At 48.7% G+C, this 27,035-nt stretch overlaps 1 protein-coding gene across 1 annotated transcript in view; it reads right to left on the bottom strand.

Annotated features, from left to right (window-relative positions):
• The window catches only part of LOC140726118 (dysferlin-like), a 388,334-nt gene that overhangs the window by 234,060 nt on the left and 127,239 nt on the right, over positions 1-27,035 (bottom strand). The window contains 8 exon segments of the mRNA XM_073042070.1: positions 5,023-5,105; positions 6,488-6,531; positions 9,975-10,043; positions 10,443-10,546; positions 11,226-11,352; positions 13,226-13,341; positions 26,202-26,232; positions 26,326-26,376. Of these exon segments, the coding sequence (XP_072898171.1) occupies positions 5,023-5,105; positions 6,488-6,531; positions 9,975-10,043; positions 10,443-10,546; positions 11,226-11,352; positions 13,226-13,341; positions 26,202-26,232; positions 26,326-26,376 (625 nt within the window).

Raw genomic sequence — 27,035 nt, 5'->3', positions numbered from 1 at the left:
ACACTGACTTGTGTCACTCAATCACTCTCTCTCAGGGAAAGATCTGTACACTGAATGTCTCTCATTTCCTCTCTCTCAAAAGGAGATCTGTACACTGAACAGTGTCTCTCAGAGGGAGATCTGTGCACTGACCGGTGTCCCTCAGTCCCTCTCTCTCAGGAAGAGATCTGTGCACTGACCGGTGTCCCTCAGTCCCTCTCTCTCAGAAAGAGATCTGTGCACTGACCGGTGTCCCTCAGTCCCTCTCTCTCAGGAAGAGATCTGTACACTGACCGGTGTCTCTCAGTCCCTCTCTCTCAGGAAGAGATCTGTACACTGACCGGTGTCCCTCAGTCCCTCTCTCTCAGGAAGAGATCTGTGCACTGACCGGTGTCTCTCAGTCCCTCTTTTTTTTTTGGGGGGGGGGGGTCTGTACACTGACTTGTGTCTCTCTTGGGGGATATCTGTCCCTCCGATCATTCCAACAATATTGTGAGCACAGTGTGCCACAGGGTGCAGCCCCTCTCTAATGGACCCCCTTTCACATCTCACTGGCTCCCAGACCTCAGTCGGACACCACATTTGCTCTTTTGCTGCCTCAGCTCCTTCTGGCCGACAAACCTGAGGGAATGTTTCAAAATGGGATAATGAGCAGCTGAAGTTATACACAGCAATGGGCCAAGGAGCAGACTTGGCAATGGCTCTTGGAGTGAGGAGCATCGAGCACTGGGTGAGGCCCAGCAAGGTCTCTCTGTCCTGGGGCACAAGGGAGAAGGTTAGCATAGTGGTTTGCACAACGCTAGCACCGCTCGAGCCCTTCCGATACTTTGAGTTCAGTTCGAGCACTGTCTGTAAGGAGTTTGCACGTTCTCCCCGTGACAGTGTGGGTTTCTCTGGGTGTTCCAGCTTCCTCCCACTGTCTAAAGATACACTAGTTTGTGGGTTAATTGCTCATTGTAAATTGTCCAGTGATTAGGCTAGGGTTAAGTAGGTGGATTGATGGGTTGCAACGGGATTGCTAAATAAATTAAAAATAAAGCAACAGTGGCCCAGCACACCAGCTAATCCACTGGCCTAGGACACTGGGAGAACGACAGTGACCCAGAACAGCAATAATCCATTGGCCTAGGACACTGGGAGAATGACAGTGACCCAGAACAGCAATAATCCACTGGCCTAGGACACTGGGAGAATGACAGTGACCCAGAACAGCAATAATCCACTGGCCTAGGACACTGGGAGAACGACAGTGACCCAGAACAGCAATAATTCACTGGCCTAGGACACTGGGAGAACGACAGTGACCCAGAACAGCAATAATTCACTGGCCTAGGACACTGGGAGAATGACAGTGACCCAGAACAGCAATAATTCACTGGCCTAGGACACTGGGAGAACGACAGTGACCCAGAACAGCAATAATCCACTGGCCTAGGACACTGGAAGAACGACAGTGACCCAGAACAGCAATAATCCACTGGCCTAGGACACTGGGCGAACGACAGTGACCCAGAACAGCAATAATCCACTGGCCTAGGACACTGGGCGAACGACAGTGGCCGGGACACCAGAAAATGAACAGGCCTGGGTTACTGGCAGAACGGCCAGTGCCTGGTATGTGAATGCCTGTTTGAATTGGTAGATAGGACCGCAGTTGAACCTCTTTCCCGGGGTAGAAGTGTGAAATATTAGAGGGCTTAGCTTTAAGGTGAGGGGGAAAAGTTTAAGGGAGTGTGCAGTGCAACCCCTCTTACCCCACAGCGCTGCATAGTCAGAATCAGGTTTGTTACCATGGCCTTTAGCTGTGAAATTTGTTGTTCTGTGGCAGCAGTACAATGCAAAACATGAAAAGGAGGTTAAGGTAAGATTTGCTCTAATTGTCTCACGTACATTGCAGCATACAGTGAAATGCGTCTTTGTCTCAATGACTGACACAGCCTGAGGATGTACTGGGGGAAGCCCACAGGTGTCGTCAAGCTTAGCATGCACCTTACTGACACGTACGTCTTTGGACCGTGGGGGGGAAACCGGAGTACCCGGAGGAAATCCATGCAGTCACGGGGAGAACGTGCAAACTCCTTAAAGAAGGCAGCTGGATTGAACCCCGATCACTGGCACTGTAGAGTGTTATGCTAACCACTACGCTAGTGTACCTCCTCAAAACTACCACAGGTTACAATTGAAAAATAAGACAAGTACTGCCAAGGTAGTGTTCATGGACTGTTCAGAATCTGATGATGGAGGGGAAGAGGCTGTTCCTAAAACATTGAGTGTGTGTCTTCAGGCACGTGTACTTCCTCCCTGATGGAAGTAAGGAGAAGAGGGCATGTCCTGGGTGATGAAGGTCCTTAGTGATGGATACTGGGTACTGCCGGTGGTAGAGTCAGAGATGATAGTGGACGCATTCAGACATGAGGTGAACAGAGCGAGGTCAGCAGGTCAGTCAGCATCTGTGGAGACAGAAACACTAAGGGAGCTTCAGGTCAATGATCTTGCATCATATCTCTCTTCTCGTAAGCCCATCACCCTACCGGGGCTCAGACCACCAACAGCTGCTCTCCAGAGCCCTCTGTCCTGGCCGATAGCTTCAGCTTTCACCACACGGCCTCGTACGTCTTCCAGGCGAAGGTCCTTCCTCTCCCAAGGATAGTCTTTGGAGCTTCTGCTGGCGTTTCTGTGACTCTGGGTTTATACCGGAGGCGTCGCTAACCCCATGACCAACCCTCCTCCTTTCACAGCTATCCATGGCTGAATTATTTCATTACATCGGACATCTTTATCTTTTATTTTCTGATTTCCCTCTTCCAACAGATTTCGGAACAGTCCACGAAAACGACCTCATTATCTTTTTTGGATGATTTATTTTGTAATGTACAATGATCTTCGCATTGTACTGCTGTCACCAAACAACACATTTCAAAAACATCAGTGATGTGAATTTGACTTTGACCCTACCTATAGTGCAGAGGGGTGCACTAGAGAACCCCAGTGTGGGGAGAGGAGATGAGCAACAAAAACTGTGCCACAGTTGCAGAGATATCTGGGTACGAGACCAAAACTCAAAGCATTCACTTTTGGAGTGGACTGTGGGAGAGGCAGAGTTGTCCAATGCGGAAATTAATATATCTGTCATTAATGTGGTGCGGTGGAGATAAGTCTCTATAAAAGGAGGTGTAAGGTGTCCCTTCCCTCTGCTAGCCTGCAGGTCACCTTTGGGCAAGGTGTAGCACCTGCTTAGCCCCCTGATCAGGGTCACGTGAAGACATGGGAGCAGGTGGTGGATGGTCGTATGAGCAGCCGGTGCAGATCACAAGTCCTGGTTATGCCACCACTGACAATCTCTGAAGAGTATTGATAATGTCTGGATTACAAACAAGAGAAAATCTGCTGATGCTGGAAATCCAGAGCAACACACACAAAGTGCTGGAGGAACTCAGCATCTATGGAAAAGAGTACAGTCAATGTTTCAGGCCAAGACCCATTATCAGGACTGGAGAAAAAAGATGAGGAGTTAGAGTAGTTATAAGATGAGGAGTTAGAGTAGTTACAAGATGAGGAGTTAGAGTAGTTACAAGATGAGGAGTTAGAGTAGTTATAAGATAAGGAGTTAGAGTAGTTACAAGATGAGGAGTTAGAGTAGTTATAAGATGAGGAGTTAGAGTAGTTACAAGATGAGGAGTTAGAGTAGTTATAAGATGAGGAGTTAGAGTAGTTACAAGATGAGGAGTTAGAGTAGTTATAAGATAAGGAGTTAGAGTAGTTACAAGATGAGGAGTTAGAGTAGTTATAAGATGAGGAGTTAGAGTAGTTACAAGATGAGGAGTTAGAGTAGTTATAAGATGAGGAGTTAGAGTAGTTACAAGATGAGGAGTTAGAGTAGTTATAAGATGAGGAGTTAGAGTAGTTACAAGATGAGGAGTTAGAGTAGTTACAAGATGAGGAGTTAGAGTAGTTACAAGATGAGGAGTTAGAGTAGTTACAAGATGAGGAGTCAGAGGAGGATGGCTGGCCATGACTTCTCATCTTTTTTTTTCCAGTCCTGTTGAAGGGTCTCAGCCTAAAACATCGACTGTGCTCTTTTCCGTTGATGCTGCCTGGCCTGCGGAATTCTTCCAGCATTTTACGTGTGTTGCTTAATAATGGTTGGAGTCACCTGTTTTCAAGGTTGTCAAGCCGAGGAGTGGTAGTGGGGACAAGCTCCCACTACCTAAAAGTGCTCCTCACGGCGTGCGCCTCAAATAGCCTCTGACAACCAAGTCCAACTCCTGGCCTTCTCGTGTGGCTTAGCCTCTAAGCCCAGCGGAACTGTTTCTACTGACAGGAGAAGGGATGAAGGCGGGTCCTGATGCCTTAAAACCAGTGCTACGGGTAGATGGAGCTCGTCAGCCTGGGAAGGCAGTCCATCTAAGAGAGGGAAAACTCTGATTTCAAACCTCCGCTGCCTTGCGGCCATACCCACTCATGGGAAAGACTTCGGGAGTAAACCCTGAGGTCAAATCCGGAGCTGGAGTCCCTAAGGCAGTCTGACGTTGCCTTCAACCTCGTTCTGGCAACTCCTGCGACGTCACTGGCGCCAAGCTGTATGGGCCCTTGCCCTTCCCTTGGACAACATCGGTGTCGTGGAGAGGGGAGACTTGCAGCTTGGGCAACTGCCGGTCTTCCATACGACCTCGCCCAGGCCTGCGTCCTGCAGAGGCTGAAGCAAGACCTCCAGGCACAGATCCATGGTCTCGCGAGACTAAGGGATGCCATCCATCCATCCATCCACCTGTCTTGTAACAACACTGCCCAGAAGAAGGCAATGGCAAACCATTTTTGCAGAAAAATTTGCCAAGAACAATCCTGGTCATGGAAAGACGATGACCACCCACATCACGTGACATGGCACATAATGATGATGATGATGATGGTTCGTGTCAAATTAACTCACCCCACCCAGCGCACCTAGTGCTGAACAAAGCTACCGTAACCAACAGTGAACCTCAGTCTGCCTTAACTATCTGTGAACTTCGACCTCCCAACTACGAAAACCCATCTCCATACCTTCGATCTCTCCTCCGGGGGCTGAGATTTTTGACATACACAGATAGGTGGTGCCAATCACATCGTTGTGAGAGAGACGATCCCTGTATGAAGAGAGCAAGACCAAAATTGTCACACACACACATCCTTACACACACACACTCACACACATCCTTACACACACACACACACACAGACACACACACACACAGACACACACACACACACACACACACACACTCACACAGACACACACACTCACACAGACACACACACACACACACACACACTCACAGACACACACACACACAGACACACACACACACTCACACATACACACAGACACACACACACACATACACACACACAGACACACACAGACACACACACACACACACACACACACAGACACACACACAGACACACACACACATACACACACACACACTCACACTCACACACAGACACACACATACACCCACTCACACACACACACACACACACACACACACACACACACACACACACACACACACACACACACACACACACACACACACACAATAAGGTGCTGAGGGAACGATTCCGGGTCACCAGGACTCGACAGAAAAACACACTGGATACATACTGCAAACAATCCCCCAAATAATCATAGAATTCCCAATCCGCAGCCCACGGGCACTCACTGAACACCCTCCCACAGCCCACTGACACTCTTCCCTATCTCAAACCCTCACCCAACAGCCCCCGGACATTCACTGACCCATAACCAACTCTCCCCACACGTACTAAATCCCCTCCCACAGCCCATGGACACTCACCCTCGTCACTGACTCTCCCCACCCACAGAATCACCTCTCACAGCCCATGGACACTTTCACTAGTCACTGACTCTCCCCACCCACAGAATCACCTCTCACAGCCCATGGACACTTTCACTAGTCACTGACTCTCCCCACCCACAGAATCACCTCTCACAGCCCACGGACACTGTTCCCCATCACTGACTCTCCCCACCCACTGAATCCCCTCCCATAGCCCACGGACACTGTTCCCCATCACTGACTCTCCCCACCCACAGAATCACCTCTCACAGCCCATGGACACTTTCACTAGTCACTGACTCTCCCCACCCACTGAATCCCCTCCCACAATCCATGGACACTCTCCCTATCACCGACTCTCCTCAGCCACTGAATCCCCTCCCACAATCCATGGACACTCTCCCTATCACCGACTCTCCCCAGCCACTGAATCCCCTCCCACAATCCATGGACACTCTCCCTATCACCGACTCTCCCCAGCCACTGAATTCCTTCCCACAATCCATGGACACTCTCCCTATCACTGACTCTCCCCAGCCACTGAATCCCTTCCCACAACCCATGGACACTCTCCCTATCACCGACTCTCCCCAGCCACTGAATCCCCTCCCACAATCCATGGACTCTCCCCCATCACCAACCTGAGAGCAGGAATGACTCACCAGTCTGTGAGGCGAATCCTCATTTTCTCACACATGGAAGGAAACTGTGGGAGGAGAAACATTCCAAGTCAAGTTAAGTCAAATCACTTTTATTGTCATTTCGACCATAACTGCTAGTACAGTACACAGTAAAAATGAGACAATGTTTTTCAGGACCTAGGTGTTACATGACACAGTACAAAAACTAGACTGAACTATGTAAAAAACAATACAGAGAGCAAAAAAAAACTACACCAGACTACAGACGTAACCAGGACTGCATTCCAGTTTATCTTCCCAAAAAAAACTCACTGGGAAGGCCAGATAAAAGTAGGATACGGAGAAGGAAACATCTCAATGGGACCCAGAGGAGTTTTTCACAAACAAACTCTGGGTTAGAGTCAATCATATTTACTTGCTCATTCAAGGGGTATGGTCTTTACAGGCTGAGCCTGCAGTTGACTGCCAATCCCCAGATGCTTTTGAGAAGGTGCTGGTGAACCGCCTTCTTGAACTTGGTGTGGGTAAGAAAAAAATTGAGTTCTATATGATCACATAAGGTTGCCTTAACAGACAAGGTGAAGGAAAATCCTAAATGTTTCTACAGATATGTTAAGAGCGAAAGGATAGCAAGGAATAAAATTGGTCCTCTGGAAGATCAGAGTGGTAATCTATTAGTGGAGCCTAAATAGATGGGGGAAGAATTTAAATAAATTCATTGCATCTGTATTTGCTCAAGTGATAAATACAGAGCCTATAGTTGTGAGGCAAAGTGGCTTCAACTTTAAAAGGAGAGCTTCGCAGATGTTCAGCCTCAGTCTGGTGGCCCAAGCAATGGCGGGAGCAGAGCACAGCGACGGGGCTACTCGCAGGTCGGTCAGGCTTGTTTAAAAGGAGAGCTTCACGGGCATTCAGGCTCATTCATTGCGGCAGCCTAATCAGTGGCAAGAGCAGAGCGCATTGAATTAAATAATTGGACAAGAGGGGCGGCCATTATCGGGACACCCATAGTTGGGAGTAGGCTGGTGGTAAGAGCAGGAGGGTCAGGCTTTGGCTCAAAGGAGGCTTCACCTTGAAAGAGGCGTAGGCTTTGGGTAAGTTTTTATTAAGGCTCCCTTTTTCCTTTGACTGTAACTAGTGTAGTAAATGGCCGCCGTGTGTTCTTCATGCCAGATGTTGGTGTCCTGGGAGACCCACAGACTCCCAGGGAACTACATCTGCATGGAGTATCCGGCTGCAGCTCCTTGAGGACCGTGTTAGGGATGTGGAGCAGAAGCTGGATGACCTTCGGCTTGTATGGGAGAGTGAGGAGATAGTTGTTCAAAGTTACAGGGAAGTAGCAAAGCTGAGTAGCTAGGTGACTGTCAGGAGAAATCGAAATAGGCAGTTAGAGCAGAGCACCCCTTTGGCTATTCCCCTCAAAAATAAGTACACTGCTTTGGATACTGTTGTGGAAGATGAGCTCCCAGGGGAGTACCTCGGGAGCACTGAGCATGGGTCCGTGGTGCAGAAGGGAAAGAGGGAGAAGAGGGGAGCGGTAGTGATTGGGGACTCAATAGTCAGAGGAGCAGACAGGAGATTCTGTGGATGTGAACGGGACACCCGGATGGCATGTTGCCTCCCAGGTGCCAGGGTCAGGGATGTCTCGGATCACATCCACAGCATTTGGGAGGGGGAGGGAGAGAAGCCAGATGTCTTGGTACATATTCGTACCAATGGCACAGGAAGGAAAAGCAAAGAGTTCCTGAAGAGAGAATTTAGAGAGCTAGGCAGAAAGCTAAGACACAGAGTTGCTGTCTGTACCACGTGCTAGAAACAGGGTGATTTGGTAGATAAATGCATGGCTGGGAACCTGGTGCAAGGGCTTTTTTGGATCATTGGGTTCTCCTCTGAGGGTGGTATGACTTGTACAAAAGGGATGGGTGGCACTAATATTCTCGCTGGGAGGTTTGTTAGGGCTGTTGGGAGGGTTTATTTGGCAGGGGTTGGGAACCGGAGTGGATGGCTGGATAGGATGGATGACAACCAAGCAAGTGAGCAGTCAGATTGTCAGGAAGGGCAGGCTGATGATAGGACAGAACTGCAGCCAGCAGGGTGAGTATCAGTGCATTAGAGATGCAAAATCAAACAGGGTAGCAAATACAGAACTCAAACAGTTCTATCTCAGTGCATGGAGTGTGAGAAATAAGGGGGGTGATCTTGTTGCAAAATAAGAAGGTGAGTACTACTTTGATGGGTTGTAACATCAACTTCCCATAGCAATAGGAACAAGAGGAATAATTACTGTCTATAGGGAGATTTCAGATAAAAAGAGAGGGTTGTAATAGTGAGTAACACACACAGAATGCTGGAGGTATTCAGCAGGTCAGGCAGCATCTATGGAGAGGAATAAACAGTCAATGTTTCAGGCCAAGACCCTTCCTTACTTCCCATTTCTTTCCTGATGAGGGGCCTTGGCCTGAAACTTATTCCCCTCCATAGATGCCGCCTGACCTGCTGAGTTCCTCCAGCATTTTGTGTGTGTGGCTCAGGATTTCCAGCATCTGCAGAGTCTCTTGTGTGTGGGTTGTATTAGTGTTGATTTTAATTTCCCTGATACTTTTATTTATTTCTTGAGTTACAGCAGCGAATAGGATGTTCCGGCCCTTTAAGCCATGCCACCCAGCAAACCCCAACTTAATGCTAGGCTAATCACAGGACAACTTACAATGACCAATTAACCTACTAACCCGCAGTGTGCAAGGAAACCGGAGCACCCATAGGAAACCCGAGCACCCATAGGAAACCCGAGCAGTCACAGAGAGAACATAAAACTCCTTAAAGGCAGGGGTGAGAATTGAACCTGCTCGCTGGTACTTTAAAGTGTTGTGCTAACCACTATGCCACCTCAAATGACTGGAATTGCCATAGTTTTGAGGGCCTGGATAGGGTGGAATTTGTTAAGGGTGTCCAGGAAAGGGAAATGCTTCCCACTGGACTGAAACCAAAAGAAATTCCTTCACTTTATTTACAGTAGTACTGGCCCTTCCAGCACTTCGAGCCAGACTGCCCACAACCCACCTCTGTAATCCTAGTCAAATCACGAGACCGATTGACCTACTGACCAGTATGTCTTCAGACACTGGGAGGAAACTGGACCGCCCGGAAGAAATCCACGTGATCACAGGAAGAACATACAAAGTTGCTTATAGAAAACCCCTGCAAGCTCCAGTGACCCGAGCTGCAATAGTGTCGCACTAACCAGAGAGCCAGAGAAGAGAATTTGCTGAATATTTTGAAGAGAGAAGCTTTTAAATGAGATAAAGATATCAAGGGGTCTGCTGAACATGGAGACAGACGATCATCAATAATTGGAGGTTTGAATCGACGATTCTATATTTGTGAATGAATTTAAGCTCCCCAGTGGCAATGGTGGGTTTTGAACTCATGAAACTGTAGCAGGTGTTACCCCAGTGGACTTTGGTTCACTTGGACATTCACCATGACTGGAGTATTCCTGGTTCCTTACCCTAATTGGTAGCACGAGGCTCTGGTTCCACTGAGGGTTAGCGTTCTTCTCAATGATCTTACTGCAGATCTGGAAAAGAGAGTGGGCAGCATCATGAACACGAGGTTCTGGGGGACAAATACAAATAGAAGAGGGAGGGAGAGAGGAGAGAGTGAAGAAGGGTGAGAGAGAGAGAGAAAGGGGCAGAGGAAAAGAGAAGTTGAGATAGAGAGAGAGAGAAAGTGAGTGAAAGAAAGGGAGAGAGGAGCAGAAGGAGAGAGAGAGAAAGATAGGGCATGTGGGAAGGGAAAAGGAAGGAGAGAGTAAGAGAGAACGAGGGACAGAGAAAGATGGAGAGAGTAAGAGGAAGAGAGGGGAAAAGGGTGAGAGAGGGAGACAGGGAGAGAGAGGGAGGGAAGGGACAGAGAGAGGAGGAGGAGTGAGGGAGTGACGGTGGGTGCAGGGAAAGTGTGTGTGCTATTATCTCACCATTTTCCCGGCAAAGCTCACTTCCACAAATGGGTCGACGAGGTTTTTCCTGTTGCTATCAAATCCAAAGATCTGTTTCACACTGTCGATTACAGCATCATCCACTGGTCAACCAGGTCGAGTTCAACAAGAAACAATTAGCCGATAAGAGAAAACAGCTTCACATTCTAACAATCAAACTCAAGTACAGGGACAACACAGTTTAGACACAGAGTGAAACAACCTTCATACTGCCTCGTGCCATACTTGCAAGGCAGGGTCAGACAGAGTGAATCTCCCTCCACCCCGTCCCATCACTCACTCCCGGGGTCAGACACCGAGTGAATCTCCCTCCACCCCGTCCCATCACACACTCCCGGGGTCAGACACAGAGTGAAGCTCCCTCTACACTGTCCCATCACACACTCCCGGGGTCAGACACAGAGTGGATCTCCCTCCACCCCATCCCATCACTCACTCCCGGGGTCAGACACAGAGTGAATCTCCCTCCACCCCGTCCCATCACACACTCCCGGGGTCAGACACAGAGTGAAGCTCCCTCCACACTGTCCCATCACGCACCCTCAGGGCAGAGATGGTTTGGGTTAGTTTGAGAGGTGACTGCAGTGGACACAGTGGTTTAGGGTTAAGTAACTGGACCATCCAGTGGTCACTCCCTAACATCTGCAATTCTACCCAGCACGCTGCACCCCCGACTCTTCCCATCAATCTGAACCTTCAGGGGATGGAGAGTAGTTACCATTGCCCCACCCTCAGTTTCAGAAACCATGAGCCAGCACGTACTCTGTGGGAGGTCTTCTGCTCGGTAAACCTTCAGCATGAAGTAGGCACTCCGCAGAGAGACTCCATTGGGCCGGAGAAGGTTCGCCTCGATGTCCTCTTTGTGTTCAGAAGCATCCTTCTTCTCCAGCTGAAACATAGGCAGTACATTGCTCATTGCATGTGTGTCCGTAACATCTACCAGACCTCCTCTGTTGCTGGACCTGAGATCTGTTACCTGTCACCTATACCCAGAATACTGCATCACTCGATCTCCTGCACCTCCTTCCAATGGTCCCACCATCGAAGCAGTCTGTCCTTGCTCAGCTGCTTTCCAGAATAATGCTAAACATTCCATACACAAACACAGCAGAAAGAAACAGGCAGGAAAAATCATTGCAGGCACTACCCGCCCTGTAAACTGCCCTTTCCAAAAGCTCCCTTCTAGAAAGTGCTATAGGGCTATTAAAGCAAAAACCACACCATCTTAAAAACCTCTTCCCCCAGGCAGTTAATCTCATCAACCATTCTAGCTGTAAACACAAGAGATTCTGCTGATGCTAGAAATATTGAGTAATACGCACAAAATACTGGATTCAGCAGGTCGGGTACCATCCACACAGGTCGATGTTTCGGACCAAAACCCTTGATCAGGATTGGAAAGGAAGACGGAATAAGCCAGAATAAGAAAGTGGGGGAGAAGGACAAGTACAAGTTCAGAGCTGATTGGTGAAAGCAGGTGAGGGGGGAGGGAGGATGATATGAGAAGCTGGGAGGTGATTGGTGGAAGAGCTAAAGGGCTGAAGAAGGAGGAATCTGATAGGAGAGGAGAGTGGGCCGTGGGAGAAAGGGAAGGAGGAGGGTCACAGGGGGAAGTGATAATCAGGTGAGGGGAAGAGAAGGGGTAAGAGGGGAGCCAGTATGGGGAAAGGGAAGAGAGAGAAGAAGAAGTGGGGAGAAATTACCAGAAGTTGGAACGTTGATGTTCATGGTGTCAAGTTGGAAGCTACCCAGACAGAATTTGAAGTGTTGCCTCCCCAGCCTGAAAGAGGCATCATCGTGGCAGTAGAGGAGGCCATGGACTACCAGGGATATTTAAAATATTTTCAGACAGGCACACAGATAAACGGAAATGGGGAGGGGGGTTATGGGCTGTGTAGGAGGGAAGGATTAGAGTGATCGTGGGGGTTTAAAGGTCGGCACAACATCATGGAACGAAGGGCCTGTGCTGTAGTTTTCTATGTTCTGTGAGAATAGACCAGAGATTTCGAGTGGTGCCTCACCCTCCCAACACCATTGTGCCTGCCCACCATCTACAGGGCACACGTTAGGAGTGTGATAGTAATAAGGGTAGAGGCAGCAATTGGAAGTTCAACATGATCCAGGTTTTAAGAACTGAGCAGATTGGGGCCCCCCTTAAATATTCACACTATCCACTGCTGGTGTATGCTGCTAACAGGGTCTATAACAATCATTACAGGTATTCTTGCTCAGGCTAGGCAACAGTGCTTAAAATTATCATCCCTTTTATTTGCCATTTCCTCCCTGGGGAACGTCTCCGGCTGCCCACTCTGTTTTTGCCTCTTATCGTCTTGTACACCTCTATCACGTTGCCTCTCATCCTCCTTCACTCCAAAGAGAAAGATGCCACTCTTTCTGATGAGAAAGATGTCACTCAACCTATCCTCATCAGGCATGCTCTCCAATTCAGGCAGCATCCTGGTAAATCTCCTCTGCATCCTCTGAAACTTCCACGTCCTTCCTATCACGAGGCAACCAGAACTGAATGAAATATTCCAAGTGTGATTTAACCAATGTTTTATAGAGGTGCAATGTTATCTCAAAGCTCTTAAACTGAATCCCCCAACTAATGTTAGCCATTTCCACCCTGGAAAAGAGTCTCTGGCTACCCACTCATCTATGCCTCTATCAAGTCAGCTCAACCTGGTTTGCTCTTGACTCATTCAGCCTGTCTTCACAATTAAGTTTACAATATTTGATGAGAAGGAGGAATCTGAACTCACGGGTGCTTCGTCGCCAGTGGCAAGCACGATGAGGTTGACCTTCAAGTAACCTTTGGCACCCGCAGCCAGGTCATCGGGGTCGGAGAGAAGGAGCCACTTCCTGAGAAATGCGTGTTCTGCCAATAGAGATAGGGTGATGACAGAAATATCTTACACGTCTTCACGATGAGGCAAAGTGATTCCCAGCCAATGAAATACAGTATCTTACACGTCTTCACAGTGAGGCAAAGTGATTCCCAGCCAATGAAATACAGTATCTTACACATCTTCACAGTGAGGCAAAGTGATTCCCAGCCAATGAAATACAGTATCTTACACGTCTTCACGATGAGGCAAAGTGATTCCCAGCCAATGAAATACAGAATCTTACACATCTTCACAGTGAGGCAAAGTGATTCCCAGCCAATGAAATACAGTATCTTACACGTCTTCACGATGAGGCAAAGTGATTCCCAGCCAATGAAATACAGTATCTTACACATCTTCACAGTGAGGCAAAGTGATTCCCAGCCAATGAAATACATCAGAAGATACAAGAGACTGCAGGTGCTGGAATTTTTTTTTTCCGCAAGATACGGTGCAGAACCGGTCTTCCCAGCCAATGAGTCACGCCATCCAGCAACCCACCTATTTAACCCCAGCCTTATCAAAGAACAATTTACAATGACCAATTAACCTACCAACCTGTACATCTTTGGACTGTGGGAGGAAATCAGAGCACCCAGAGGAAACCCACACGGTCACGGGGAGAACATACAAACTCCTTACAGATGACTCCGGAAATGAACTCCAAACCCCAATGCCCCGAGCATCACACTAAGCACTAAGCTACCATGGTGCCACTCACAAAGAGATGGAGGAATTCCCCCTCTGTCCCCTTTTCTCTCTGCTCCTCTCTAGCCCCCATCACCACATCTATTTCCACTCTCCACCTGCCCCTCACATTCCTCCCACTGGTTCACCTTCCCTGTTCCGTGTTCCACCACCTCCCCCACATCAGATTCCATCATCTTCAGCCCTTTCTCCCTTCCACCTCTCATCTGTCACCTCCTCGTGCCTTTCCCACTCTCCTAAACTCCCTTATGTATCTATATTTATTGTTTTTATAATTGTTGCATTCTTTATCTCTTTTTGTGCTACATTGGATCTGGAGTAACAACTGTTTTGTACTCCTTTACCTTTGAGAATGGGAAATGACATTAAACAACCTTGAATCTTGAAATATTGAATCTTGAATCTGCTTATTACCCATCCTCACCTCGATCCATCCTCTTGCTCCACCTACCATCTGTACTCTTCTATGTTCTGTGCTCTATGTTCTACGTACTATCTGCATGCTAAACTTGTTCGATTTCTTCATGAGAACACCTAGATTCATCAGTACTGTGCACATTTAGTCTGCCTTTTGATCCCTGCAATGAGCCCCATTAGGCACACGCACGGCATCTGTAGCAGCCTTTCACTTCTCTAATCTCATTTACCCTTGACCAATTAGTGCACGGTTCAGCAATTCAATTGAAGATGATCACATTTGCAGTTCTGAACATAGTCCCTGAGTAAATTCCTATTCTTAATCCAGTCTGTAATGCTGGTGAAACAGAGCAGTGAGAATCTGAGACGAGGCACAGAAGCTGACAGTATGAGAAGGACAGGCAGACAGAGTGCTGTACCATTCTGTGTTCTGTATTCTCCCATAGCGAACACACGAATCCAGGCAGCATCATCGTGCACCTCTTCTGCACCCTCTCCAAGGCCTCCTCGCCCTTCCTGGGATGGTGCGATCAGGACAGTATGAACGCTATTGAGGGAGAGCTGCTCTGCCAGACCATCTTCCTTTCATGTGAAATGTTAGTCCCCCGGGAACACAGACAGATGTAAACAGTACTGTAGTGTTATCCAAAGAACAGGGGACATTTCCATGGCTATGTTTTATCCTTCAGTGAACACAGGGCCAAAAGATTTGTCAATTATTGTGTTACTTGTTGGACACTTTTGCTATGTGTGATGCCTCCAATGATTTCAGAGAGAAGTTAAAACCATGATTCATAGGAGCAGAATTAGGCCAGACAGCTCATGAATTCTGCTCCACCGTGGCTGATTTATGTCCTTCTCAGCTCCATTCTCCTCTGTAACTGAAAGCTGAAATGAACCGTAATGAAGCTGAGAGATACAAATGAGGACAATTCACCGGGACCAGATGGTCTTCACCCCAGAGTTCTGGAAAGAGGTAGCTGAAGATGTTGATGCTGCACAGTGGGGTTTAAACTAGAGTTGCAGGGGATGGGAACCAGAGTGCCAGAACAGTTAGTGGAGAGGTTGTGGAGGCAGATGTTGGTAAGACCTCACACAAAGTCAGGAATCAAAAGGTTGAGCATGGTGCAACAAATTCAAAAAGGGTGAATACAGGACGGAAGGTGTTGTATCTGAATGTGTGAAATATACGGAATAAGGGAGATGAACTTTCAGCACAGTTACAGATTGGTAGGTATGATGATGTAGGCATCATGGCTGAAAGATTATAGTTGGGAGCTTAATGTCCAAGGTTACACATAGTATCAAAAAGATAGGCAGGAAGGCAGAGGGGTTGGAATTGCTCTGTAAAAATGAAATCAAATAATTAGAAAGAGATGACATTGGGCTGGAAGGTGTAGAATCATTGTGGATAGAGCTAAGGAACTGCTAGAGTAAAAAGACCCTGATGGGAGTTGATTACAGACCTCCAAATAGCAGTAAGGATATTGCTACAAATTACAACGGGAGATAGAAAATACATGCCAAAAGGGCAATGTCACAATAGTCATGGGGACTTCAATATGCAGGTAGATTTGGAAAATGAGGTTGGTGCTGATTACAGGAGGGGGAATTTCCTAGAGTGCTTATGAGATGGCTTTTTAGAGCAGCTCGTGGTTGAGCCCAGTAGAGGATCAGCTATTCTGGATTGGATGTTGTGCAATGAAACAGAAATGATTAAAGAGCTTAAGGTAAAAGAACTCTTGGGGAAAACTGATCATAGTTTGATCAAATTAACCCTGAAATTTGAGAAGGAGAAACTAAGATCAGATGTATCACTATTACAGTGAAGTAAAGGGAAGTACAGAGGCATGAGAGAGGAGTTGGCCAGAATTGATTGTCCATTATGGACTTTGAATCCTTGGACACTACCTCACTTTTTTTAAATGTACATTATTTCTGTTTTTTTTCACTTGCCGGTGATAATAAACCTGATTCTGATTCTGAAAGAACACTAGCAGGGATGACAGCAGAGCAACGGCTGGAATTTCTGGAAGTAATTCAAAAATCACAGGATATATACATCCTAAAGAGGAAGAAGTATTCTAAATGAAAAATGACAGAACCGTGGCTAACGAGAGAAGTCAAAGCCAACATAAAAGCCAAAGGGAGGGCAACCATTAATGGGAAGTGAGGGGATTGAGAAGTATTTGAAAACCAACAGAAGGCAACTAAAAATCACTAAGAAGATAAAGACAGAACAGGAAAGTAAGCCAGCCGATAATATTAAAAAGGACATCAAAAGTTTCTTCAGATACATCAAGCGAAAAAGAGAGGTGAGAGTGGATATCAGACCCCTGGAAAATGATGCTGCAGAGGTAATAATGGGGGACAAAGAAATGGCAGATGAAACTGAAGAAGTATCTTGCATCAGTCTTCACTGTGGAAGACACTAGCAGTATGGTGGAAATTCCAAGTGTCAGGCGGCATAAGGTGTGTGAAGTTACCATAACTAGAGAGCAGATTCTTGGGAAGCTAAAAGGTCTGAAGGTAGATAAGACACCTGGACCAGATGGTGTACACCCCAGAATTATGAAAGAGGTGGCTGAAGGGATTGTGGAGGCATTAGTAATGATCTTTCAAGAATCACTAGATTATGGAATGGTTCCGGAAGACTGGAAAATTGCAAATGTCACTCCATTCTCCAAGAAAGGAGAGAGGCAGAAGAAAGGAAACTATAGGCCAATTAGTCTGACTTCAGTGGTTAGGAAGATTTTGGAGTCAATTGTTAAGAATGAGATCTCGGGGCACTTAAAGGCACTTGTTAAAATAGGCTGTAGTCAGCATGGTTTCCTCAAGGGAAAATCCTGCCTGACAAATCTGTTGGAATTCTTTGAGGAAATAACAAGCAGGACAGACAAAGGAGAATCAGTTGATATCATGGACTTGGATTTTCAGAAGGCCTTTTACAAGGTACCACACATGGCACTGCTTTAACAAGCTACGAGCCCGTGGTATTACAGGAAAGATTCTAGCATGGATCAAGCAGGGGCTGATTGGCAGGAGGCAAAGTCAGGGAGTAAAGGGAGCCTTTTTTGACTGGCTTCTGGTGACTAGTGGTGTTCCACAGGGATCTGTGCTGGGACAGATTCTTTTTACGTGACATGTCAATGATTTAGATGAATGAATTGATGGCTTAGTTACAAAGTTTGCAGACGATATGAAGATAGGTGGAGGGGCAGGTAGTTTTGAGGAAGTAGAGAGGCTACAGAAGGGCTTAGATGGAGTAGGAGAACTGGCAAAGAAATGGCAGATGGGATACAGTGTCGGGAAGTGTATGGTCATGCACTTTGGTAAAAGAAATGAAAGGGTTGACTATTTTCTAAATGGAGAGAAAATTCAAAAATCTGAGATGCAAGGGGACTTTGGAGTCCTTGAGCAGGATTCCGTAAAGGTTAATTTACAGGTTGAGTCTGTGGTGAGGAAGGCAAATACAATGTTAGCATTCATTTCGAGAGGACTAAAATATAAAAGAAAGGATATAATGTTGAGACTTTATAAAGCACTGGTGAGCAGCTTTATGCTCCTTATTTTAGAAGGGATGTGCCGAGAATGGAGAGGGCTTAAAGGAGGTTCATGAAAATAATTCCATGATTGAATGGTCTGTCATATGAAGAGCATCTGATGGCTCTGGGCCTGTATTCAGTTAAATTCAGAAGACTGAGGGGTGACCTCATTGAAACCTATCGAATGGTAAAAGGCCTTGATGGAATAGATGTGGAGAAAATGTTTCCTATAGTGGGAGAGTCTAAGACCAGAGGACACAGCCTCAGAATAGTAGGGGTATCCTTTTAGAACAGAGATGCAGAATTTCGGTAGCCAAAGGGTGAATCTGTGGAATTCTTTGCCACAGGCACTGTTGAGGCCAGGTCTTTATGTATATTTAAGGCAGTGGTTGATTAATTCTTGATTGGTCAGGGCATAAAGGGATACAGAGAGAAGGCAGGAGATTGGGGCTGAGAGGAAAATTGTAACAGCCATGGTGAAATGGTGGAGTAGACTCAATGGGCCAAATGGCCTAATTTTTCTCCTATACCTTATGGTCTTATGGAATTACTAATGATCTTTCAAGAATCACTAGATTCTGGCATGACTTTGCAAAACCAGAAAATTCCAAATGTCACCCCACTCCTCAAGAAAAGAGAGAGGCAGAGAAATGGAAATTATCTCAGTGGTTGAGAAAATTGTTAAGAATAAGGTTTCAGTATACTTGGAGCCACATGATAAAATATGCCAAAGTCAGAGTGGTCTCCTTCAGGGGAAATCTTTTCTGACAAATCTGTTGGAATTGTTTGAAGGAATAACCAGCAGGACAGACAAAGGAGAATCAGTTGATGTTGTGTACATGGATTTTCAGAAGGGCTTTGACAAGGTGCCACACATGAGGCTCCTTAACAAATTACAAGCCCGTGGTATTGTAGGAAAATTCTAGCATGAATAAAGCAGTAACCAATTGGCAAGAGACAAAGAGTGAGAATAAAAGGGGCCTATTCTACAAGTTTGCGGTTGGCTGCCGGTGTCTAGTGGTGTTCCACAGGGGTCTTTATTGGGAACGCTTCTTTTCATATTATACGTCAACTATTTGGATGATGGAATTGATGGCTTTGTGGCCAAGTTTGTGGATAATATGAATCATAGAATCATAGAAATCTATAACACATTACTGGCCCACAATGTTGTGCTGACCATGTAACCTTCTCTAGAAACTGCCTAGAATTCCCCTACCGCATAGCCCTCTATTCTTCTCAGCTCCGTGTACCTATCTGACAGTCTCTTAGAAAAATCTAATAACCATATAACAATTACAGCACGGAAACAGACCATCTCGGCCCTTCTAGTCCGTGCCGAACGCTTACTCTCACCTAGTCCCACTGACCCGCACTCAGTCCATAACCCTCCATTCCTTTCCTGTCCATATACCTATCCAATTTTACTTTAAATGACAATACCAAACCTGCCTCTACCACTTCTACTGGAAGCTCGTTCCACACAGCTACCACTTTCTGAGTAAAGAAATTCCCCTCGTGTTACCCTTAACTTTTGCCCCCTAACTCTCAACTCATGTCCTCTTGTTTGAATCTCCCCTACTCTCAACGGAAAAAGCCTATCCATGTCAACTCTATCTATCCCCCTCATAATTTTAAATACCTCTATCAAGTCCCCCCTTAACCTTCTATGCTCCAAAGAATAAAGAACTAACTTGTTCAACCTTTCCCTGTAACTTAGGTGCTGAAACCCAGGTAACATTCTCATAAACCTTCTCTGTACTCTCTCTATTTTGTGGACATCTTTCCTAAATTTGGTGACCAGAACTGTACACAATACTCCAAATTCGGCCTTACCAATGCCTTGTACAATTTTAACATTACATCCCAACTCCTATACTCAATGCTCTGATTTATAAAGGCCAGCATACCAAAAGCTTTCTTCACCACCCTATCCACATGAGATTCCACCTTCAGGGAACTATGCACCATTATTCCTAGATCACTCTGTTCTACTAATGAAGATAGATATGAAGGTGCAGGTAGTGTTGAAGAAGCAGAAGGACTGAGACAGATTAGGAGAATGGACAAGGAAGTGGCAGATGGAGTACAATGTCAGGAAGAGTCTGGTCATGAACTTTGGTAGAAGGAATAATAGTGTAGCCTATTTTCTAAACAGGGAGAAAATCCAAAACTCTAAAGTGCAAAGGGACTTGGAAATCCTTGTGCAGGATTTCCTGAAGGTTAACTTGCAGATTGCCAACGCAACGCAATATCCACATTCATTTCCAGACGACTAGAATAGACTTGGCCTCCACAACCATCTGTGGCAATGAATTTCACAGAAGTGAGGTATTAGTAATCACTTTTTTAAAACCTCAAAAATAGTTTAAAATAGCACACGCTATTGCTGACGGATGCAAACTGTTGTGTCACCATGGCAAAGTAAAGAAAAGTAGGACTTCATGGGTGTGGTTAGGTTCCAGGTGTTCAGGACCACGAGGAGAGGAAGAGGGAGAGATATTGGCTTCTCTTAGGACAGGATGAAACAGAGGGTATATAATGTGGAGATTTTGAATTTTCATACTGTTTGATTAGACAATATCTTTGTTAGTTTCCTTGGAGTTTACAATTTATGCATGTGAATATTTTATTCTACCTCTTCATCATTATGTGCCATGCCGTATTACATAGGCGATCAAGGTCCCGTGACCATGATTGCTCTTGGCAAATTTTTCTACAGATGTGGTTTGCCACTGTCTTTTTCTGGGCGGTGTCTTTACAAGACAGGTGGCCCCCGCCACAATCTCTTCAGAGATTGTCTGCCTGGTGTCAGTGGTCACATAACCAGGGCTTGTGATCTGCACCAGCTGCTCGTACCACCATCCACCACCTGCTCCCATGGCTTCACATGACCCTGATCAGGGGGCTAAGCAGGTGCTACACCTTGCCCAAGGGTAGTGGAGGGACAGAGTGCCTTACACTTCCTTTGGTGGCTACCCGAATAACTGCCTATCTACATACACAGCAATTGTTTAGCATGTTTCCTAGTGGTCACAGTATGTATATGCAATTGTTCAGTGTGTCCCCAGTAAATACAGTTCTTTGTATGACTGAAAGTTTTCTGATATTGTATTATTTGAATAGGGGCCATTTGATTGGTTAACTCTTATCTACAAATTTGTATGGAATGTTTCTCCTCTATAGTATAAGAACATGTTTCCCCACCACCTTTTTTCCTGTTTTCTGTTCTTTGTTCTTAACTACTTAACTTTTACAACTCTACATTTCCATTTCTCTTTGTTCTTTTCTCACTTAATGAAACGATTATGAAGCAACAAGTTCTGTGCCTCTTTCCAGACTTCCGAAAGAACCTTGGATCAAACATCAGAAACTAACACTACTTACAGTCAGAATGTAACAGAACACCGCACACAGGCCGTTTACCACTCTCAATGGCAAACAATCCATCGGAGGCACTCAGTGGGTCAAGCGGCATCTGGGGAGGGAAAGCAGCTTACAGCATTTCGGGTTGAGGGGGCCAGTCCTGGTGCAGGGTCTCAATCAGAAACATTGGCAGTCCCTGCTCAACCCGCTGAGTCCCTCCAGTGGATTCCGATTCCGATTCTGTCACATGCTGCGTAGTGAACCATTTGTGCAGCTGATTGCATGTAATGAGGCATCCCGGGACGTTAACTGGGGCCGGAATGATACCGGATAGTGGTCAGAGGGGTGAAATCCATGGGGGGGGGAAGAGAGGAGAGGGGATGGGGGGTAAAGGGGAAGAAGGAAGAGAATGGGAGTGGAAAGAGAGGGGATGAGAGGGGTAGGGGAGGGGAGAGGGGAGATAGGAAGGTGAGGGGAGAATGTGGAATGGGGAGGATGAGTAGATGAATAGGAGAGAAAGGGGAGAGGAAGGGGAGAGGATGATGAGGGGGACATCGGGGAGAGAGGGGAGAAGAGGGGGAAGGGGAAGTGTGGGGTGAAGGGAGAAGAGGGTAACAGTGGGGAGAAAGGGACAATGGAGAGGTGAAGGAGATGGAAAGAGGAGGGATAGGAAAGAGTGACAGTGGAGAGACGGGACAGTGGGGAGTGGAGGCAGCAGGGAGAGCTGGACAGTGGGGACAGAGGGATAGTGGAGAGTGGGGAGGAATGGTGGAGAGTGGGAAAGAGGGGTGGAGAGGGGGAGGGGGAAAGGAGGAAGAGGGGGAGCATGGAGAGGGCAGAGAAGGGCAGAGAAAGGGCATGGGGAAGGGGAGGAAGAGGGGAGTGAGGGAGTGAGGGTATGGGGAGAGGGGGTAGAGGGGTGCAGGGAGAGAGTGGAGAGGAAGAGGGAAGACGGAGAGAGGAGAGGGGAGAGTGGGAAGGGGGCAAAGAGGGAGAGCGAGAAGGTTGGGTGAAGTGAAGAGAGGAAGAGAGAAGAGAGAATGGGGAAAGGGGAGAGGTGAAGAGGGTTACAGGGGTACAGGGGCAGAGGGGGAGAAAAAGGAGGTCATGGGGAAAGGGGTGGAGGGGGAAGGGAGAGGGGGGTAAAGGGGTATGAGGAGGGGGGGTAGAGGGGGAGAGGAGGAGGGGGCAGGGGAGAGGGTGGGGGAGAGGAGAGGGGAGGGGAGAAGAGGGAAAGGGGAGGGGGGTAAAAGGAGTAGAATGGGGAGAGGGGGTAGAGGGTGGGGGAGAGGGGGAGGGGAAGAGGAGATGGGGAGAAAAAAGGAAGAGGGAGAAAGGGCAAGGGTAGGAGAAATGGGAGAGAGTAGAGGGAGAGGGGACAATAGGAAGAGGGGGAGATGGGGGGAGATAAGGGTGAGGGAGAGAGGTGGTAAGTGGGGAAGTGGTGGTAAGTGGGTGGAGAAATGGAGAGGGTCAGAGGGGGTAGAGTGGACAGAGGGGAAGTGGGACAGAAAGGGGGAGAGAGGGGTTGAAGCGAGAGAGGCTGCAAGAGGGAAAGAGAGGACCAGAAGCAAGAGTCAAAGTTTGGAGAGCGACAGTGGGGAGATAGAGGCAGAGGGGAAGATGAGGAAGAGGAGGGAATAGGGAGGAGAGGGGAAGGGGAGGAGATGGAAGAAGGTTAGAGGGGGAGTGACAGGGGTGGGGAGATGGGCAGGGGGAGTGGGTGGAGAGGGGGAGAGGAAGAGTGGAGAGATGGAGAATGGGGGAAAGAGTGGTATTATGGGCAGAGGTAGCAGCAAGGTGGAGATGGGTAGAGGTGGGATAGAGAGGGACGGGTGGAGTTGGGAGGGGGAGGGGTAGAGGTGGGATAGAGAGGGACGGGTGGAGTTGGGAGAGGGGGGAGATGGGTAGAGGTGGGATAGAGAGGGATGGGTGGAGTTGGGAGAGGGGGGAGATGGGTAGAGGTGGGATAGAAGGGACGGGTGGAGTTGGGAGGGGGAGGGGTAGAGGTGGGATAGAGAGGGACAGGTGGAGTAGGGAGGGGGGAGATGGGTAGAGGTGGGATAGAGAGGGACGGGGTGGAGTTGGGAGAGGGGGAGATGGGTAGAGGTGGGATAGAAGGGACGGGTGGAGTTGGGAGGGGGAGGGGTAGAGGTGGGATAGAGAGGGACAGGTGGAGTAGGGAGGGGGGGAGATGGGTAGAGGTGGGATAGAGAGGGACGGGTGGAGTTGGGAGGGGGAGAGATGGGTAGAGGTGGGATAGAGAGGGACGGGTGGAGTAGGGAGGGGGGAGATGGGTAGAGGTGGGATAGAGAGGGACGGGTGGAGTTGGGAGGGGGAGGGGTAGAGGTGGGATAGAGAGGGACGGGTGGAGTTGGGAGGGGGAGGGGTAGAGGTGGGATAGAGAGGGACAGGTGGAGTAGGGAGGGGGGGAGATGGGTAGAGGTGGGATAGAGAGGGACGGGTGGAGTAGGGAGGGGGGGAGATGGGTAGAGGTGGGATAGAGAGGGACGGGTGGAGTTGGGAGGGGGAGGGGTAGAGGTGGGATAGAGAGGGACGGGTGGAGTTGGGAGGGGGAGGGGTAGAGGTGGGATAGAGAGGGACAGGTGGAGTAGGGAGGGGGGGAGATGGGTAGAGGTGGGATAGAGAGGGACGGGTGGAGTTGGGAGGGGGAGAGATGGGTAGAGGTGGGATAGAGAGGGACGGGTGGAGTTGGGAGAGGGGGGAGATGGGTAGAGGTGGGATAGAGAGGGACGGGTGGAGTAGGGAGGGGGGGAGATGGGTAGAGGTGGGATAGAGAGGGACAGGTGGAGTAGGGAGGGGGGAGATGGGTAGAGGTGGGATAGAGAGGGACGGGTGGAGTTGGGAGAGGGGGGAGATGGGTAGAGGTGGGATAGAGAGGGACGGGTGGAGTAGGGAGGGGGGGAGATGGGTAGAGGTGGGATAGAGAGGGACGGGTGGAGTTGGGAGGGGGAGGGGTAGAGGTGGGATAGAGAGGGACAGGTGGAGTAGGGAGGGGGAGGGGTAGAGGTGGGATAGAGAGGGACAGGTGGAGTAGGGAGGGGGGGAGATGGGTAGAGGTGGGATAGAGAGGGACGGGTGGAGTTGGGAGAGGGGGGAGATGGGTAGAGGTGGGATAGAGAGGGACGGGTGGAGTAGGGAGAGGGGGGAGATGGGTAGAGGTGGGATAGAGAGGGACAGGTGGAGTAGGGAGGGGGGGAGATGGGTAGAGGTGGGATAGAGAGGGACGGGTGGAGTTGGGAGAGGGGGGAGATGGGTAGAGGTGGGATAGAGAGGGACAGGTGGAGTAGGGAGGGGGGGAGATGGGTAGAGGTGGGATAGAGAGGGACAGGTGGAGTAGGGAGGGGGGGAGATGGGTAGAGGTGGGATAGAGAGGGACGGGTGGAGTTGGGAGAGGGGGGAGATGGGTAGAGGTGGGATAGAGAGGGACGGGTGGAGTAGGGAGGGGGGGAGATGGGTAGAGGTGGGATAGAGAGGGACGGGTGGAGTTGGGAGAGGGGGGAGATGGGTAGAGGTGGGATAGAGAGGGACAGGTGGAGTAGGGAGGGGGGGAGATGGGTAGAGGTGGGATAGAGAGGGACGGGTGGAGTTGGGAGAGGGGGGAGATGGGTAGAGGTGGGATAGAGAGGGACAGGTGGAGTAGGGAGGGGGGGAGATGGGTAGAGGTGGGATAGAGAGGGACGGGTGGAGTTGGGAGAGGGGGGAGATGGGTAGAGGTGGGATAGAGAGGGACGGGTGGAGTAGGGAGGGGGGGAGATGGGTAGAGGTGGGATAGAGAGGGACGGGTGGAGTTGGGAGGGGGAGGGGTAGAGGTGGGATAGAGAGGGACAGGTGGAGTAGGGAGGGGGGGAGATGGGTAGAGGTGGGATAGAGAGGGACGGGTGGAGTTGGGAGAGGGGGGAGATGGGTAGAGGTGGGATAGAGAGGGACGGGTGGAGTTGGGAGGGGGAGAGATGGGTAGAGGTGGGATAGAAGGGACGGGTGGAGTTGGGAGGGGGAGGGGTAGAGGTGGGATAGAGAGGGACGGGTGGAGTTGGGAGGGGGAGGGGTAGAGGTGGGATAGAGAGGGACGGGTGGAGTGGGGGGGAGATGGGTAGAGGTGGGATAGAGGGACGGGTGGAGTTGGGAGATGGGTAAAGGTGGGATAGAGAGGGACGGGTGGAGTTGGGAGAGGGGGGGAGATGGGTAAAGGTGGGATAGAGAGGGATGGGTGGAGTTGGGAGAGGGGGGAGATGGGTAGAGGTGGGATAGAGAGGGATGGGTGGAGTTGGGAGAGGGAGGGGTAGAGGTGGGATAGAGAGGGACGGGTGGAGTTGGGAGAGGGGGGAGATGGGCAGAGGTGGGATAGAGAGGGACGGGTGGAGTTGGGAGGGGGGGAGATGGGTAAGGGTGGGATAGAGAGGGACATGGGTGGAGTTGGGAGAGGGGGGAAATGGGTAAAGGTGGGATAGAGAGGGACATGGGTGGAGTTGTGAGGGGGGAGATGGGTAGAGGTGGAATAGAGAGAGATGGATAAATGTGGGAAAGAGAGAGAGATGGGGTAGTGGTGGGAGTGGGTCTAGAGGGCAGATGGGAAAATGGAGAGGTGGGGAGGGGGAGGGAGGAGGAGGGAGATGGGGGCGAGGTGGGAGTGGGTGGAGTGGAGAAATGGGGAGAGAGGGAGGAGGAGGGGGAGACAGGGGGAGAAGAGTGGGCAAGGGAGGAGTTAGGGGAGTGGGCGAAGTAGGTGGTGGTTAGAGTGGGGAGCATGATGGAAATTCCAGGATCATTAAGGTTCCTCACACACCACTTACTCGGCTCAGAGTAAACCGTCCCGATATCTATCTGTAACAGAAATGACAAATAATTAACCAAACAGCCGTTAGCCTGTACAATGCCCAATACAAATTCAAAGAGGATTTTTCATGGGTCTCTCACCTTGAACTCCCCGATCACAGAGTCTGTACGCAGAGTGTGGGAGTTGTAGACCTACAGAACACAAATAAAATCATTAGGAGAAGGTACCTACAGGGTAGGTCAGGGAAATCCATCAGGGACTCTGCACAGAAACAGGTCATTTGACCCATCTAGTCTGTGCTTCCCTGTTAATTAACCTAGTCCCAACGAACTGCACCAGATCACGGCCCTCCATATCCCTCCCATCGATGTGCTTATCCAAACTTCTCTTGAATGTTGAAATAGAACCCACATCCACCACTTCCATTGGCAGCTCATTCCACACTCTCACCACCCTCTGAGTGAAGAAGTTCCCCCTCAGGTTCCCCTTAAATATTTCACCTTATCATTCCACACTCTCACTACCCAAGATTCCTAGATAGCACTGACAATATACAGTGACATTTTATGAGCAGCTTACAAAACTACCAGATATACTTCTTCTGAACTATGATCACTACAAACCACTGAGTGTAATTTAACTTTAGAAAATGTACTTTTGAACTATCTAAACAAACTAGAAATTTTACGATCTTCTGAAGGATTTGGGGAATGACTCTAAAGAGTGCAGCTCCAACCATCGCCAGGGCAACCACCGTTGAGGCCTGAGAGTGGGAAATGAACCCGTGATCAGCTCCATTACTCCGTGCCAGATTAAAATGTCAAGGCCTGAGAGTGGAAAACGAACTGGT

The sequence above is a fragment of the Hemitrygon akajei genome, chromosome 4 (genome assembly GCF_048418815.1).
Source record: "Hemitrygon akajei chromosome 4, sHemAka1.3, whole genome shotgun sequence".
Taxonomy (NCBI): domain Eukaryota; kingdom Metazoa; phylum Chordata; class Chondrichthyes; order Myliobatiformes; family Dasyatidae; genus Hemitrygon; species Hemitrygon akajei.
Note: the sequence above shows the minus strand (reverse complement) of the source record. Positions and strands in the feature narration are given on the sequence as shown.